This window comes from Nicotiana tabacum, chromosome 23 (genome assembly GCF_000715075.1).
Source record: "Nicotiana tabacum cultivar K326 chromosome 23, ASM71507v2, whole genome shotgun sequence".
In the NCBI taxonomy this organism is placed as follows: domain Eukaryota; kingdom Viridiplantae; phylum Streptophyta; class Magnoliopsida; order Solanales; family Solanaceae; genus Nicotiana; species Nicotiana tabacum.
The window spans coordinates 162,139-177,566 of NC_134102.1; the positions used below are offsets into that span (position 1 = coordinate 162,139).

General features: G+C 39.5%; 1 protein-coding gene across 7 annotated transcripts; it reads right to left on the bottom strand.

Annotated features, from left to right (window-relative positions):
- Positions 1–249: 249 nt before the first annotated feature.
- LOC107765886 (putative splicing factor 3A subunit 1) lies at positions 250–6,056 on the bottom strand. Of its 7 annotated transcripts, XR_012706098.1 has the most exons (8): positions 5,398–5,576; positions 5,221–5,293; positions 1,711–3,875; positions 1,275–1,574; positions 933–1,103; positions 748–819; positions 562–633; positions 250–468 (listed from the first exon to the last, which is right to left on the bottom strand). XR_012706098.1 is itself a non-coding variant. In XM_075246679.1 (4 exons), exons 3-4 carry the CDS (start codon positions 3,865–3,867, stop codon positions 1,305–1,307), a joined length of 2,427 nt encoding a protein of 808 aa, XP_075102780.1. In that variant the 5' UTR covers positions 3,868–3,875; positions 5,221–5,293; positions 5,398–5,577; the 3' UTR covers positions 1,131–1,304. The 7 variants fall into 7 exon arrangements, 2 of the variants coding, with proteins under 2 accessions (XP_075102780.1, XP_075102779.1); XR_012706096.1 differs by lacking the exon at positions 5,221–5,293 and having other exon boundaries at positions 5,398–6,045; XR_012706097.1 differs by lacking the exon at positions 933–1,103.
- Between the last annotated feature and the right edge of the window lie 9,372 nt (positions 6,057–15,428).

Below are 15,428 nucleotides of genomic sequence, written 5' to 3' on the forward strand. Positions count from 1 at the left end.
CTCTCGGCGATTATCTAATTCAGGTAAAATCCAAGCAAACTCCTTGAAACTTCATTGTCTCACCAAAAAAGCCACCTCATCTAGAAGTCGCATCCAATGGTTTCTGTTCATAACTTCTGCTTGCTAGGGAAAGCTGGGCAGTTAAAAGATAACACATGGATAGAGAGCATGATTTCATAGGATGCAGCTTCTTAAAATATGTCCGTCACATTCCCAGCTGCCAAATCTCACTAGTACTAATATCATCAATTGGAGTGAAATTATGATTAATAGACCCCACAAATGCGTGGCGCAAGCTACAAACTGCACAAAAGTACAGACATATAACCCGATCAACCAATTCCGTTAAAAATTATAGCTAATGAACCTAAGATGGCACATTATCCGCTAGAAAATAAGTAACTTCCAAAGATTACAAAAGCATGTATCAATCATCAATCTGCGACATCCTCTAAAAGCCAGGGCAAACTGCAAAAAGAAAAATGTTGAATCTTGATTTCTTCCAACAGGTTCTCACCAAACAATAAATGAACACACCAATGAAAAGGGCAATAAGTCTACCTGCTTTTGCTATCGAGCTCATAAAACAACCGACAAATACAGCATATATCACAGCCCTTAACAGGGTGAAAGCTGTGTTGATAAAATAAACGCATCAGAGAAACCATAGTCACTTTCTCCATACAGCAGACTCCATCAAAACAAACCAAATCAATGAAAGGGGCTCAAGTGCCCCAAAAAACGCACCACAAAAGAGGCAGCTGTGCTTGCGACAAGTATCTCCCACCACGACAAGCACATCTTCTACAGAAATAAGTCCTAAAGTCCAGATAAGAATCAGAGATATTAAATTGCTATGCGAAGCCTCTAAATTTATAAGGAATATCTGCCAAAAATACATTAGAAAATTCTAATCCAAAATGGCCTTGGACCTAGAAGATACAACAAAATAACAACTGAGCTCTAGTTAGGGTGAAGCAACTGCACACGTCAAGACAAACACAAATTAGTAACATAAACACAACGCACAGTCATTGCACTTATAAACATAGAACTAATAAACTCCCTGTTGTCCTCATGGATGATCGCCAACATGCCAAAATCTGTAGTAGATACCCACAACCATCAGCTTGAAGGATAAAGTTGATTAAATTGCAAAAAGAAAAACTATAAGTACAAGACCAATATAATCTCCAAAATAACATGAAAGAAGTATGGAGAAATCTTTAAATTCATAACAAGGATTAGATATGCCAAACAGTTCCAAAATAAACCTTTGAAGGCCATGCAAAATAACTCCCCATTCATCTCTTTCTGCCACCACGTTCTCTCAGAGAGAGACTGAGAATTTCTCCAGATGCAACATTATAGTATGCAAGAGACAAGTTGTCCTTGAGAAAACCAGCCTTTCCACTCAGCTTTTGTTTGTTTGCAGGAAGCTGAACCTCCCCGGAAATCTTCTCTTTTAGACTGGCAATGCTTTCAGACAGAGATTGCACTGTGATTTCCAGAACTTGTCCTTTGAGATTCCCTTCGTCAGTATTCGGCACGGATACATTGATCCTTGCAGGACCCTGCAATACAACCCAGCAGGAAACAAAATTTGCAAGGATGTAAGTAAACATGAGGCATTAAACAAAGTTCTAAAAGAGACCCAGACAATTATGTAAAAATATTGGAGGAAAAAGTAACAAAGAAAGCTATCCCTACCGAGTGCTGAGCCAAAAACTGCTCTTCAGGAATGAGAACAGACTCATCAAGCTTTTGCCTCTTCGGCTCTGGCTCTTCAGGTAGAGGAGGAGCTTCTTCCAGTGGAGGAGGAGGCGGCATTCCTTGGGGAATAGGAGGAGGCAGAACCATAGACATTCCGGGCTGGGACATCGGGAGGGCAACAAAGGGTCGAGGTGCTCCCAAAGGTGTAAACTGTGATCCAGGAGGTGGTGCAATAGGATGGCCATGCGAATTCATGGCCATTGATGGAGGCATTGGTGGACGATTTACCATGAGATTTTGCTGACCTAGCATCTGTGGCATGGGAGGAGGTGGGGGCCGAACCTGAGGAATCATGTTAACCATAGGAGGTCGAGGTGGAGGCGGAGCAGCAACCCCAGCACTGGCGGAGGTGGAATACTGGACTGTATTAGGAGGCCTAGGAATATTCAGCGCAAGCCCAGGAGGTGGAGGTAGTGGCCTAACAGATGGAAAACCAGGCCTCGGAGGTGGAGGAGCCTGCGGACCAGGAAGGTTTCTTTCATCATTTGCAGCATCATTCTGATCATCTGCATTAGTGTTCTGAGACATTGCCTGGCTTGCAGTGCGACCAATGCTACCTGTGTGACCATCCCATATGACCTGCTTCGGCTCTTCCTTTTTTTTCTCAATCTCAGCCTTGACCGCATTTGAAACTTCTTCTTCCGTAGTACCAAATATATCCGGACGGGTTCTTGCAAGCCCAACAATGTTCCTAGATATCTCATCATCCTGCGCAAGAGTTGTCTCCTTAATCTTTGCAAACATCCTGTCTTTCTGTTCCTTGTACTTCGGATCAATGAGAGAGATCCTCATATGTTCAGACATTTCATTAATAGGTATTAACTCACCAGTTATAGGAGAGACAACATACTTAGTTGGGTCCCTTTCTGCGGGGATCCTCTCTTCAGGCCTCTTCCAGTTCTTCACAATCCGCATAGGTGGGTCCTGTTCCTCTGCAATTGCCATGGTTGCAGCACTCTTGACATCACCATTCTCTTGAAGAGTCGCAGCTCTCATACCTTCTTCGACTAGCTGCGCCTCTTCTTCATCCATCTCCATTTCCACCTCTTTTCCGGGCTCAACATACTCTTCTTCCTCCAACGTAGGCATCTTGCTCCTCCTTATAACCTCCTCAAGGGTCATAGGTGGAGGTAAATCCTGATCCTCATCATCAGCAAAATCTATAGTCTCAACGACAACAAAATCATGCCAATCAATCATAGCCATCTGCAATCTCTCCTGTTCTATCTCATCTTCAGCTTTCTGCCTAGCCTGCTCCTGTGACTTTTCCCACTCCAATCGATGCAGACATCGCTCCAGGACTGTTGTCATGTCAGCAGCACTCTTCCGCAGCTTATCCGTCAAGCCTTTAGGAGGCATCAGAACTTTCGAATACGCATCCGCAAGTGAAGTGAAAAACATGAACATGCTGTGAGTAGGCTTTAGAAAATGAAACTGCGGATTATTAATCTCCCTGCTCGTCAACCCTGTTAAGAAAGACTTCCCATTTCTGGCCACAAATTGTGCTGTAAGCTTAATGATATCCAATTCTTCACCTGTGATCCCTTCAGGGAGTCTAACAGTATATTGCTCTGCCTCAGGTGACTCAAGAACCCTTCTGACAGGTCTAAACTGAGCTGACGGATCAGGCCTAGCAGTTGCCTCAGCACCATCAGCGGTAGGAGGAGCAGGGGCTGCTTCTTGGTCTGCTGGTTGAGTAGGCTGCTCTCCAGAAGCCTGATTCTGTGCACGAGCTTCAGCCAAACGGTGCTGATAATAGGCATGGTAAGGATCAAAAGCATTCAGGAAGTTAAATTTTGCATTGCCGGCGTTATTTAGAACAATCCTCTTCTCAAATTCTGGACCATTCTTCGCCACAAACTGTGCAGTCTTGTCGACAATACTCCTAATATCTGGAGGCGGATAAATGATACCAATGGTTCTCGTATGTGTTGCAACAGACGTTGGAACATTATTGGCTTTATTGTTGTCCTCTTCATTTTCCTCCATGTTATCATCCTTTGGTTCCTCTACCACCTGCGCCGGAGGTGTTGGTCCCAGATTCCCATCCAACGGGGGCGCTGGAAGGGGTAATATTGGCGTGGTGCTCAACATTTCTATTCCTGCAAGTTGCAGCAAATTCTTTTTTTTTTTAAAACGATCAAGCAGTTATGGCATAGCATAAGCACCAATAATAGTATAAAAAAACCCAAAAATATGCTTCTATCTTCATTTTGCTTTCCTCAGGCAAACCCCATGAACATGCTCATCACTTCAGTTGTCATTCAAGCAATCGAAACCTAGAATAAAACCTATACCTCAACTTATTCAAGAAAGAAACCCCAAGAATATGCTGATAGCTTCATTCATTCAAGCAACAACAACAAAAACCAAAAGTAAGCTCAATGACTCAAACTTCATTCAAGCAAGCAAAACCTAAATACAAACTTACACCTTAACTTTCATTTAAAAGAGAAAAAAAAAAAAAAATGTGCTCATAGTATCATTTCACCCAAGTAAGCAAAAGCAAATACATATTCTAGTATTCTACAACATCGGAAAGCCTTATTAGTGCATTTGCAGTTTCTAAAAGAATCTACAGAAGATTAATGCTGAATTGACTTAGTTGTAAAGTTTATAGGCAATTTTCTGAGAGTCATATGCAGAAAATAGCGTTGAGCAAACAGAACTACATACAAAACCAGCAAAAAATAGTAAACAATCTACAGAAACTAAAGTACCCAAATGCAGAAAAAGAGTAATGCAAACAGAGAAGAAAAAATATATGAAGCAAGACAAGGCAAACTAAGCAATCTACATTCCCATTGATTAAGCATCAGAAAATTATCCAAACCCAAAATTAATCAATCAAATTAAAAGTGGGCTCTCTAAACAACAAGCGCTAAAAACTCAAAATTAATCACGAGATGTCATGAACCTTCAAGCTCAATTGTGTAAATGAAAGAATTAGTTATACCGGAATTACAAATACCCAAATTAAGGGTCCAGATTAGTAGTAGTTTAATGAGCAGAAACGGCCCAGATCAGTTCAATTGAAGATATAAGCCAGCTAGGATAGAGAGAAAGGGCATAACAAAATTCGGGTAAATTTCTCCTTCTTCCTTCTCTATAACCTTGTGTTCCCTTCTCTTCTTCTTCTTCTTCTAAATTCTGATCTAACCCTCTCTTTTCTGCAGGTATCCAGTCCCAGGAGAGTTACTAGTTTCTATTTCCTTTATTAGTAGAATTAGTTTGTAATTCAGTTGTCAATTTTCCATTTATATAAACAGAAAATCATCCCAAAACAATTGTTTTTCATTTAGTTTATTAAAATTCTCAATTCGATAATCAGAACTTGACACGAGAACTTTTACAACTGGCTAAAACCAAAAAAAAAACACAAAAAATGTTGCAAAAGATTGTATCTTTTTCCTGAAATCTTAAAAACGTTTTGGGCAGTGGGCATACCTTGCTTATTCTCTTCTCTTTCTTATTAAGTAATAGTAGCTCTAGCAAGTTATTACCTTTCCATAATTAGATGCTGCGGAGGATTCAATAACACAGAGTATAGTAAAAATAATTTTCTGTTTGCCTTAGAAATGATGAAGATTGAAGAATGAAAAAGTTGAGCGTGAAGTGGCGAACCTGTTGAAGACTTGAAGAGGAGAGGAGTCGCTCGCCGATAGGGATGGCAAAACGGTGCGGTGCGGTGGCGGGGCAAACCTGTGAAGACTTAAACCCGCCCCGCCCCGCAAAGCTTATTTGCTGCTTTTAACCGCCCCGCGCAAACCCGCTCCATATAATTTTTTTAATTTGGGAAAATTATCAAAAGATTCCACATTCCAATGCATTATATTCTTCTTTTAAAAGAGAAATTTTATGCAATATTTCCTGATTAAAATTGAAAAGCTTAACATTCAGAGCTTCTGTACAGATTTCCCCCTTTTCTTGCTGACAATGGAACTCATTAGCCCTTAAATCTAAACTTGCAATATTTTGGTCGAAAAGGAACTCTTGATAAGTCAAACGAAGACCTGCTTTGTTCCCTCGTTGTTGACAAAGTATACCTCTGCGTCTTGATACATTTAAAACAAGAAATTAAAACATGTGCACTAATTTTTGCCGACAAGTAATTCATGATTGAATTATTAGACCAGTTCTTAAAGCACCACCCCAACATTTTGTCTTCATACTGTAAAAAACATAGAATACTTGGAGGATGATGAAATCCAGTCTGTGTTGAAAAAGTTCGAGATATAAAAAAATAGAACAATCAAAAAAGAAAAATATGAAAGAACAAATCTAAGAGATGAAAATTGAAAAGACAGATATTTTTAGTAGGTGTTTGGTCATGAGTTTTGGAATTTTTTTTAAAAAAAAAATCAAATATGTGTTCGTTTATAGAATTAATCTAGTTTTTAGGAAATTTTGAAAATTAATTTTTCAAATCTCAAATATAGCTCAAGACCTATTTTTGGGCCAAATCATAATCATTTGAAACTTTTTAACATGTCAAAATTTGCCCCAAATGTCACATCTAAACACATTTTCAATTTCACATCAAACTTCACCTAAAATAACTTTTTCAAATTATATTTGGGAATTTATGTCCAAATGTTAAAACAAAAGAAGCATTTGTAAGGAGCATTTGTAAAGGTGAGGAGAATTGGTGCCTAACAGCTTGTTTGGATGGTTGTTACATATTGTATTATATCGTATTGTTACTTTAAATACGATGTTTGTTTTTGTTGTAACTTAAATTTTATTGTATCGTATCGTTAAATCTGTCGTTACGTAACGACGAAATGTGTCACTTTATGTAACGACCGATTTGGTATGGTTGCACCGTTATCTTGTCTTTTTCTCTTATCCACCCGTCATTATTATTAAAAAAAATTATTTAATCATTTACCCTACTTTTTTATATAATAAATTTATCACGTATCATAATTTTTCTTTATAATATTGCAAGTTTATTTTTCATATTGTTGGTGTGTGATATCATGAAACAACAACAAAAGATACAATCTATCCAAATATTATATTCATCAATTTATACAGTACAATGTAATACATTATGAAACAATGTGTAACAACCATCCAAACAAGCCGTAAATGCCAAAAATATCTTGCAACTCTCTTTTTGGTATTATTTTCTCTTTGCCCTTTATTTTTTGGGGTTTTAGAAATCTGGACCTATTTTGTTTCTTAGCATCTTTTTCTTTTCTGGATACGAGCGTTGTACATATATCTTATTTTAATTAGTACAAATAGTGTGTAGTATTTGATGGTGTACATAAGGCTGTAAAATAATATATATATATATATATATATATATATATATATATATATATATATATATATATATATATATATATATTAAAAGCACGAAGACCCTTAGCGAAATATCGTTTGCCTTTTTTACCCTCCGTGAATGCACTTTACAATGGATAAAATTGTAAACATAAACAAATGAAATTAAAAAAAGAAGGAAAAATTAAGAAGAAGAGAAGAAGTAAGAAAGTCAAACTTTTAGGTAAACGTTTAGTAGGTTAAAAAAAGGAAAAAGAATAAGACAATAAGTAGGAGGTCCATTATTTAATATGCTATTAAAGAGGTCAAATTTTCCGTAGTTAAAAAGGGGAAAAGAATATTTGAGGTAAAATTTCTAACATTTATTTTGTTCTCAGACTTTTGTGATAATAAACGTCTTTTAAGATTTTCTTAGTGCCAAAAGTTCTTGTGATTTTTACGTAGTGATCAAGCTACCAATTAAAATCTATAATTATATTGAATGATGTTCTTGTAGTTTTTATAAGTACTATATTTATATCATAAATGTATTTTATATATTACATGAGAAATATTTGTATTTAACATGTCTATTTTCTATAAACATGTAATTTGTTGTTTTGAGAAAAAATTCTAACGAAGAAAGAATTGCATAAAATTAGAAATATGAGACTTAAATATATACGACTAATCAAATTTCATATAAAAAGATATAACACATTACAGTTAATAGTGTGCATGGCTAAACTATCGAGACGATAAAACTGGCCTAATTCTCCGAGATGCTAGGAATAGGACGTCATTAAAAATTTATAATTTTAGAATATAAATTCGGTTAATTTACATTTTGCTTGTGATAAAACAGAAGGTCTATTATCAGTTAGATGATCCTGTGTGTATTTGTTTTTGAATGAATTTAAGAATCTATACTTCTCAAGAAGATTTCGGGGGAAAAAAAATAAATTTTCAAAAGTTTATGTGTTCTCGATGAAAGTAAAAAATAAGCATGGCAACTTCTGAAATATTAGCAATGAATAAATTTTAAGTTAAAAATATTGACCAAGATGATTGAGAACTATATTGTAATGACCCAAACGGTCATTTTAACTTTTAGAACCCCATTTTCTAAAATAAAACTTCTCGTATGTGCTTTTAATGATTATTGACTTGTGGGGATGGTTGGTTCGGAATTTGGAAGTGTTTGGATTGAAATCGGGACACTTGGTTCCTTAAGTTAGCCTTAAAAGGGCAAGTTTGACTTCGGTCAACATTTTGAGAAAACGACCCCGAAATCGGGATTTGACGGTCCCAATAGGTTTGTATGATTATTTTGGACTTGGGCGTATGTTCGAATCGAGTTTTGGATAATGCGGGAGCTTTTTTGACGCTTAATAGTAAAAATCAACCATTTTAAGGTTTAAAGTTTTTTAAATTTGGTTTGGAGTAGATTTTTGATAAATTGAAGTCCGTTTGGAATTCCGAGTTTGGGAATAGTTCCGTTTAGTGATTTAAGACTTGCACGCAAAATTTCGTGTCATTCCGAGTAGTTTAAGTATATTTCGGCGCATGTGAAAGTAATTTGAAGAACTTGAAATTTTTAAGTTTGAATCAATTTGGTTTAGGGTATGATTCTTAGATTTGATGTTGTTTTACGCGTCCGAGAATTCGAGCGAGTCCGTTTTATGATTTCAAACCTGTTGGTATGTTCGGGCGGGGACCCGGGGACCCCGAGTGTCAATCGGACGAGGCTTGGTCCAAGTTGGAAGTTGGGAGCCAAAACTGAAGCTCCCAGCTACTGTCAGAATCGCACCTGCGCTTAGCCAGTCGCAGGTGCGACATTCGCAGATGCGACAGAAGCTCGCAGACGCGGCACTCGCATATGCGACATTTTGAGCGCAGAAGCGGAAAAAGGGAAGGGACAACCCACCGCAGATGCGGACGATTTGCGTACCTGCGAACGCGCAGGTGCGAGGATTTTTGCGCAGATGCGACCGTGGCTCAGGGGAGTGAAACTCGCACTTGCGAGGAATTTTCGCAGGTGCGAAATCGGCAGGTGCGGTACCCCTTCCGCAGGTGCGAAACCACTGCTTGGGAGAATGGTTAAAAATCGGGGGTCAAACATTTTGAGTCCATCTTTTCTCCATTTTCGGGTGATTTCAGAACTTTTAAGAAGGGAGTTCAACTAACAACTTGAAGGTAAGTTAATTCTACACTCCTTAGTTAAATACATAGATTATAAGTAGATTATAACTAGTAAATCTTAGAAATCAAATATTTAGGTGAAAAACCTAGATTTTTATAAAAATGAGATTTTAACCACGAAAATAGTTATGGAATTGGGTAGAAATTTTATATTTGAGTTCTTGAGATTATGGGTAATGTTTTCATCCAAAAATTTCCAGAATTCGGGCACGTGGGCCCGGGGTGAATTTTAAAAATTTTACCATTTTGGATAGGGTAATTTATTTAATAGATGAATTTCGAAATATTGAACATATATTAATTATTTTATATAACTTTTGAATAGTTTCGGATTTTTCGGCATCGAATCGAGAATTTTACGCGACGCGATAATCAGAAAGTGGACTTTGAGACGAGGTAAGTCTCTTGTCTAATCTTGTGAGGGAAAAATTACCCCATAAGGATTAAATTAAATAATTATTGATAATTGCGGGGGCTACGTACGCACGAGGTGACGAGAGTCCGTACGTAGCTACTATTAATGCTAAAGTCCGGATAGTTTAGGACTCAAAGCATGAATTACTTGTGTAAATTGTATTCTTTGTTTAATTAATATTAATTGATATATATATATTATAATATATATATATATATATGTGAATTGTTAGATCAAAATATTAAAGGATGAAAAAATTTATTTGTTTGATTATCTATTTAAATTAATTAATTATTAAAAGAAATTATTCTTCCTCCCGAGTTTATCTCATAATAAATATACTCTCCTTCCGGAGGTACATAAGAAAATGTCCTCCTTTCTTGTGGAGCGGGCCGAACTCCTCGGTTGGATAGATGCATCTATGGATCGCGCCGCACGTCCCTCGGCAGTGTACACGGCACTCTGGATCGGGCCGTACGTCCTCGGCAGAAATCGTGCTTAATAATATTAATAATTACACGATACTTTAATAATTTATTTCAGCTTGCGAATCTAATTGATAAATTAAAAATTCCTTGAAATTTAATGAATTATTATTCTTGCTTGTTAAAGAATTAATTGTTATTCCTGTAAATGATATTTAATTGATAAATTAGAAATTATTTGAATTGAAAGAATTTAATTAATATATTGAGAATTGTTGCATTTGGAGAAATTTCATTATTTCCGCTGATTAAATAAATTATTTTTAAAACTCTGTAAATTACACTGATTTAAATATCCTAGTTATATTTCAATTATTATTGTTGACCCATAGTGAGTGTTAAAGTCGGTCATCTCGTCTTTACCACTTCGAGATTAGGCTTGATACTTACTGGGTACACGTTGTTTACGTACTCATACTACACTTGCTGCACTTTTGTGTAGGGACTGAGGCAAGTACTAGTGGGGGACCTATCGTCTTTCACCCACGTTATTCAGGGGCATAGTGGTGAGCTGTTTCTCTGATCCGTTCTGCAGCTACTAGTGTCTCTCATTGTATTTTTTTTATTTTGTCTATTTTTATTTCAGACAGTAATTGAGGTTTTGTATAATCTACTAGATGCCCATACACTTGTGACACTAGGTCTTGGCACACACATTGGTAGAGTTTGGATTTTATTATATTTTCCTGGTTTAAATTTTATCAATGTATGCTTAATTTATTAGTTGGCTTGCCTAATTGTAGTGTTGGGCGCCATCACGACTTATAGGTGAAACTGGGTCGTGACAATATGGAATTAGAGCACTAGGTTCACTTAGGTCTTACAAGTTATAAGTAGGCCTAATAGAGTCTTGCGGATCGGTACGGAGACATCTATACTTATCTTCAAGAGGCTATAGGGTGCTAGGAAATTACCTTTCTTCATATTCCATCGTGCAATTAATGTAGTACTAAATATCCTTCTCTTATTCTATCACAGATGGTGAGAACGCGCTCGAATGAAGTTCCAGACCGGGGAAGATCTACTCCCCAGTTGCTAGAGGCCGAGGACGAGGGAGAGCTCCAGCCCGTGGTAGAGGGCGAGGACGTCCCAGGACTATTCCAGCTATGCCGCCAGTGGGTCCAGCAGAGAATCCTATTATTGAGGAGCAGGGTGAGGTGCCTGTGGCAGAGCCAGCTCCGGTGAATTTCACATCTGTACCGAGATTTCTGGATGTCATGGGTCACATGCTGCATTTCATGGACAATATGACTATGGCTGGTTTATTTCCGGCAGACCCAGCCACATCTCAGGCGGGCGGGGGAGCACAAACCCCTACCGCGCAGGATCATGGACAAGCAACTGCTGTATTTCAGACCCAGGGTGCACTACCCATGGGTGGAGCCCAGCCAGTGGCAGCAGCTACACCTGAGCCCAGGCCAGCTCTAGCCATCGATCCTCAGAAACTATTAGACAGATGGACTAGACTACATCCTCATGTCTTTGGGGGTGAGCGACATGAGGATCCATAGGACTTCATTGATCGTTGCAGGGATACACTATACAACATGAGAATATTGGAGTCTCATGGGGTAGACTTTGCTACTTTTCAGCTAGAGGGCAGAGCCCGTAGATGGTGGCAGTCTTATGCTCTTGGCAGACCAGCAAATTCTCCTCCCATGACTTGGGACAGGTTCACCCGTATCTTCCTGGACAAGTATATTCCACCCTCCCAGAGGGAAGAGTTGCGGTTTCAGTTTGAGCAGCTCCAGCAGGGTCAGATGTCAGTGACTGATTATGAGGTGAGGTTTTCTAAATTATCTCGCCATGCACTAATGATACTCCCTACTGAAGCGGAGAGAGTGCAAAGGTTTGTAGCCGGTTTACATACTGGTATTCAGGCCACTATGGCTCGAGATGTTGAGATGGGTACTTCTTATGAGCGAGTTATGGAGATAGCTCGGAGGATTGAGGGTGTGCGTCAGCGGAGCCGAAATCAGATTATGAGAGATAAGCGGTTCAGGTACTCTGGAGAGTTCAGAGGTGCTCCGTCTGGGGACAGAGGTCAGTTTGTGAGGGGGCAGTCCAGCAGACCCCCATATTCAGTACCACCACCTCCTCGAGGTGCTCTAGTGCGACCTTATCTCAGTGTTATACCAGAGAATTCTTACTGCCCACCAGTTATTCAGGGTCCTCCCAGTGGGTATTCAGTTCCCCAAGGCCAGACACTTAGTCAGTAGCCCATCGCACCGAAGAGTTGTTATGAGTGCGGGGATCCCAGTCACATACGGAGGTTTTGCCCCAGGCTTCGGGGAAGACTAGTACAGCAGAGTCAGCATCCTATGCTTACCGGACCAGTTGCTCAACCAGTAGTCCGACCACCAAGAGGTGGAGGACAAGTGGGTAGGGGCAGTCCTAGAGGTGGAGGTCAGCTAGGCGGAGGCCAGCCAGTTGGCGCTCCAGCTCGGTTCTATGCTTTTCCGGCTAGACTATATACAGAGGCCTCAGATGCTGTGATTACAAGTATTATTTCTATTTGCGGCAAAGATGCCTCAGTATTATTTGATCCAGGATCCACGTATTCATATGTGTCATCTCTATTTGCTCCATTCCTGGGTATTTCTCGTGAGTTCTTGAGTACTCATGTTTATGTGTCCACTCCTGTAGGCGATTCTGTTATTGTGAACCGGATCTACCGATCTTGTATTATTACATTCTGTGGTTATGAAACTAGAGCAGATCTCTTATCGCTCGAGATGATCGATTTTGAAATTATTCTGGATATGGACTGGTTATCTCCATATCATGTTATTCTAGATTGTCATGCCAAAACTGCTACCTTGGCTATTCCATCTTTGCCTAAGCTGGAGTGGAAGGGTTCGTCGGTTAGTTCATTTAATCGGGTTATTTCTTTTATAAAGGCTCAACACATGGTTGAGAAGAGTTGTTTGGCTTATCTAGCCTATGTTCGGGATACTACTGCAGGGACTCCGGCTATTGATTCAGTGCCAGTAGTTCGGGAGTTCTCCGATGTATTTCCTTCAGATCTTCCAGGTATGCCACCTGATCGTGATATTGATTTTTGTATTGACTTGGCTCCAGATACCCAGCCTATATCTATCCCACAGTATCGCATGTCTCCGAAAGAATTGAAAGAACAACTTGAAGAGTTACTAGCCAAAGGGTTCGTCAGACCGAGTGTATCGCCTTGGGGTGCACCAATATTATTTGTGAAAAAGAAGGATGGAACAATGCGGATATGTATTGATTATCGCCAATTGAACAAAGTCACTATTAAGAACAAGTACCCGTTGCCGCGTATTGATGACCTATTTGACCAGTTGCAGGGTGCTAGGGTGTTCTCTAAGATCGACTTGAGGTCGGGTATCATCAGTTGAAGATTCGAGATATGGATGTACCGAAAACTGCTTTCCGTACTAGATATGGTCATTATGAATTCCTGGTAATGTCTTTCGGTTTAACTAATGCCCTGGCAGCGTTTATGGATCTGATGAACAGGGTATTCGGGCCATATATTGATTCGTTTGTCATTGTCTTCATTGATGACATTTTGATCTACTCGCGCAGCAAGGAGGAACATGAGCAGCATATGAGAGTAGTGCTTCAGACATTGTGGGAACAAAAGCTATATGCTAAGTTCTCTAAATGTGAGTTTTGGCTAGAGTTTGTAGCATTTTTGGGACATATTGTATCAGGCGAAGGTATTAAGGTTGATCCCAAAACGATTGAGGCAGTTCAGAATTGGCATCGTCCCACTTCAGCGACTGAGATCAGGAGTTTTCTGGGTTTAGCAGGTTATTATCGTCGGTTCGTGGAAGTTTTTTCATCTATTGCAGCACCTTTAACCAAATTAACCCATAAGGGTGTTCAGTTCTGATTGTCCGATGATTGTGAGTCAAGCTTTCAGAAGCTCAAGACAGCATTAACTACAGCACCAATGTTAGTGTTACCTTCCGGTTTGGGAATATATACAGTGTACTATGATGCTTCACGCGTTGGTTTAGGTTGTGAATTGATGCAGGAAGGGCGAGTTATTGCATATGCTTCACGTCAATTGAAACCCCACGAGCAGAATTATCCGGTACATGATTTAGAGTTAGTTGCGATTGTTCACGCCCTTAAGATTTGGAGACATTATCTTTATGGGTGTCTTGTGAAGTTTATACTGATCATCACAGTTTGCAGCATTTGTTCAAGCTGAGGGACCTAAATTTGAGGCAGTGCAGATGGCTGGAATTACTAAAAGATTATGATATTACTATCCTATATCATCCAGGTAAAGCAAATGTAGTTGCAGATGCCTTGAGTAGAAAGGCGGATAGTATGGGTAGTTTGGCTTTCATTTTAGCAGAAGAGAGGCCATTAGCTTTGGATATCCAGTCCTTGGCCAACAGACTTATGCGACTAGATATTTCAGAGCCCAGCTGAGTTCTTGCATGTGTCGTAGCTCAGTCTTCACTATTTGAGCAGATCAAGGCTCGCCAGTATGATGATCCACACTTAGTGGTTCTTCGAGAAACGGTACTACGAGGTGGTGCCAAAGAAGTTACTATTGATACGGATGGTGTTCTGTGACTCTAGGATCGTCTATGTGTTCCTAATATGGATGAACTGAGAAAAAAGATCCTGGAGGAGGCACATAGTTCTCGGTATTCTATTTATCCAGGTACTACGAAGATGTATCGTGACTTGAGGCAGCATTATTGGTGGCGACGAATGAAAAAGGACATAGTTGAGTATGTAGCTAGGTGTCTAAATTGCCAGCAAGTCAAATATGAGCACCAGAGGCCAGGTGGCCTACTTCAGCAGATGACTATACCAGAGTGGAAATGGGAACGAATTACTATGGACTTTGTAGTTGGGTTGCCACGGACCTTGAGGAAGTTTGATGCAGTTTGGGTGATTGTTGACAGGTTAACCAAGTCGGCAGATTTTATTCCTGTTGTGACTACGTATACTTCAGAGAGATTGGCCCAGATTTATATTCAGGAGATAGTTCGGTTGCACGGGGTGCAAATTTCCATCATATCAGATAGAGGCCCTCAGTTTACTTCACATTTCTGGAGAGCAGTACAGAGTGAATTAGGGACCCGTGTAGAGCTCAGCACAACCTTTCATCCGCAGACCGACGGGTAGTCAGAGCGGACAATTCAGATTTTGGAGGATATGCTCAGGGGATGTGTGATTGACTTTGGAGATCAGTGGGATTATTTCCTGCCTTTGGCCGAGTTTGCTTATAATAACAGTTACCAATCCAGCATCGAGATGGCTCCATTTGAGGC

Coding starts and splice junctions, on each gene's coding strand:
- LOC107765886 (XM_075246678.1), bottom strand. CDS start 3,867: ATGTTGAGCACCACGCCAATATTACCCCTTCCAGCGCCCCCGTTGGAT. Junction 1,575..1,710: donor AGTTTTTGGCTCAGCACTCG/GTAGGGATAGCT, acceptor GTTGTATTGCAG/GGTCCTGCAAGGATCAATGT.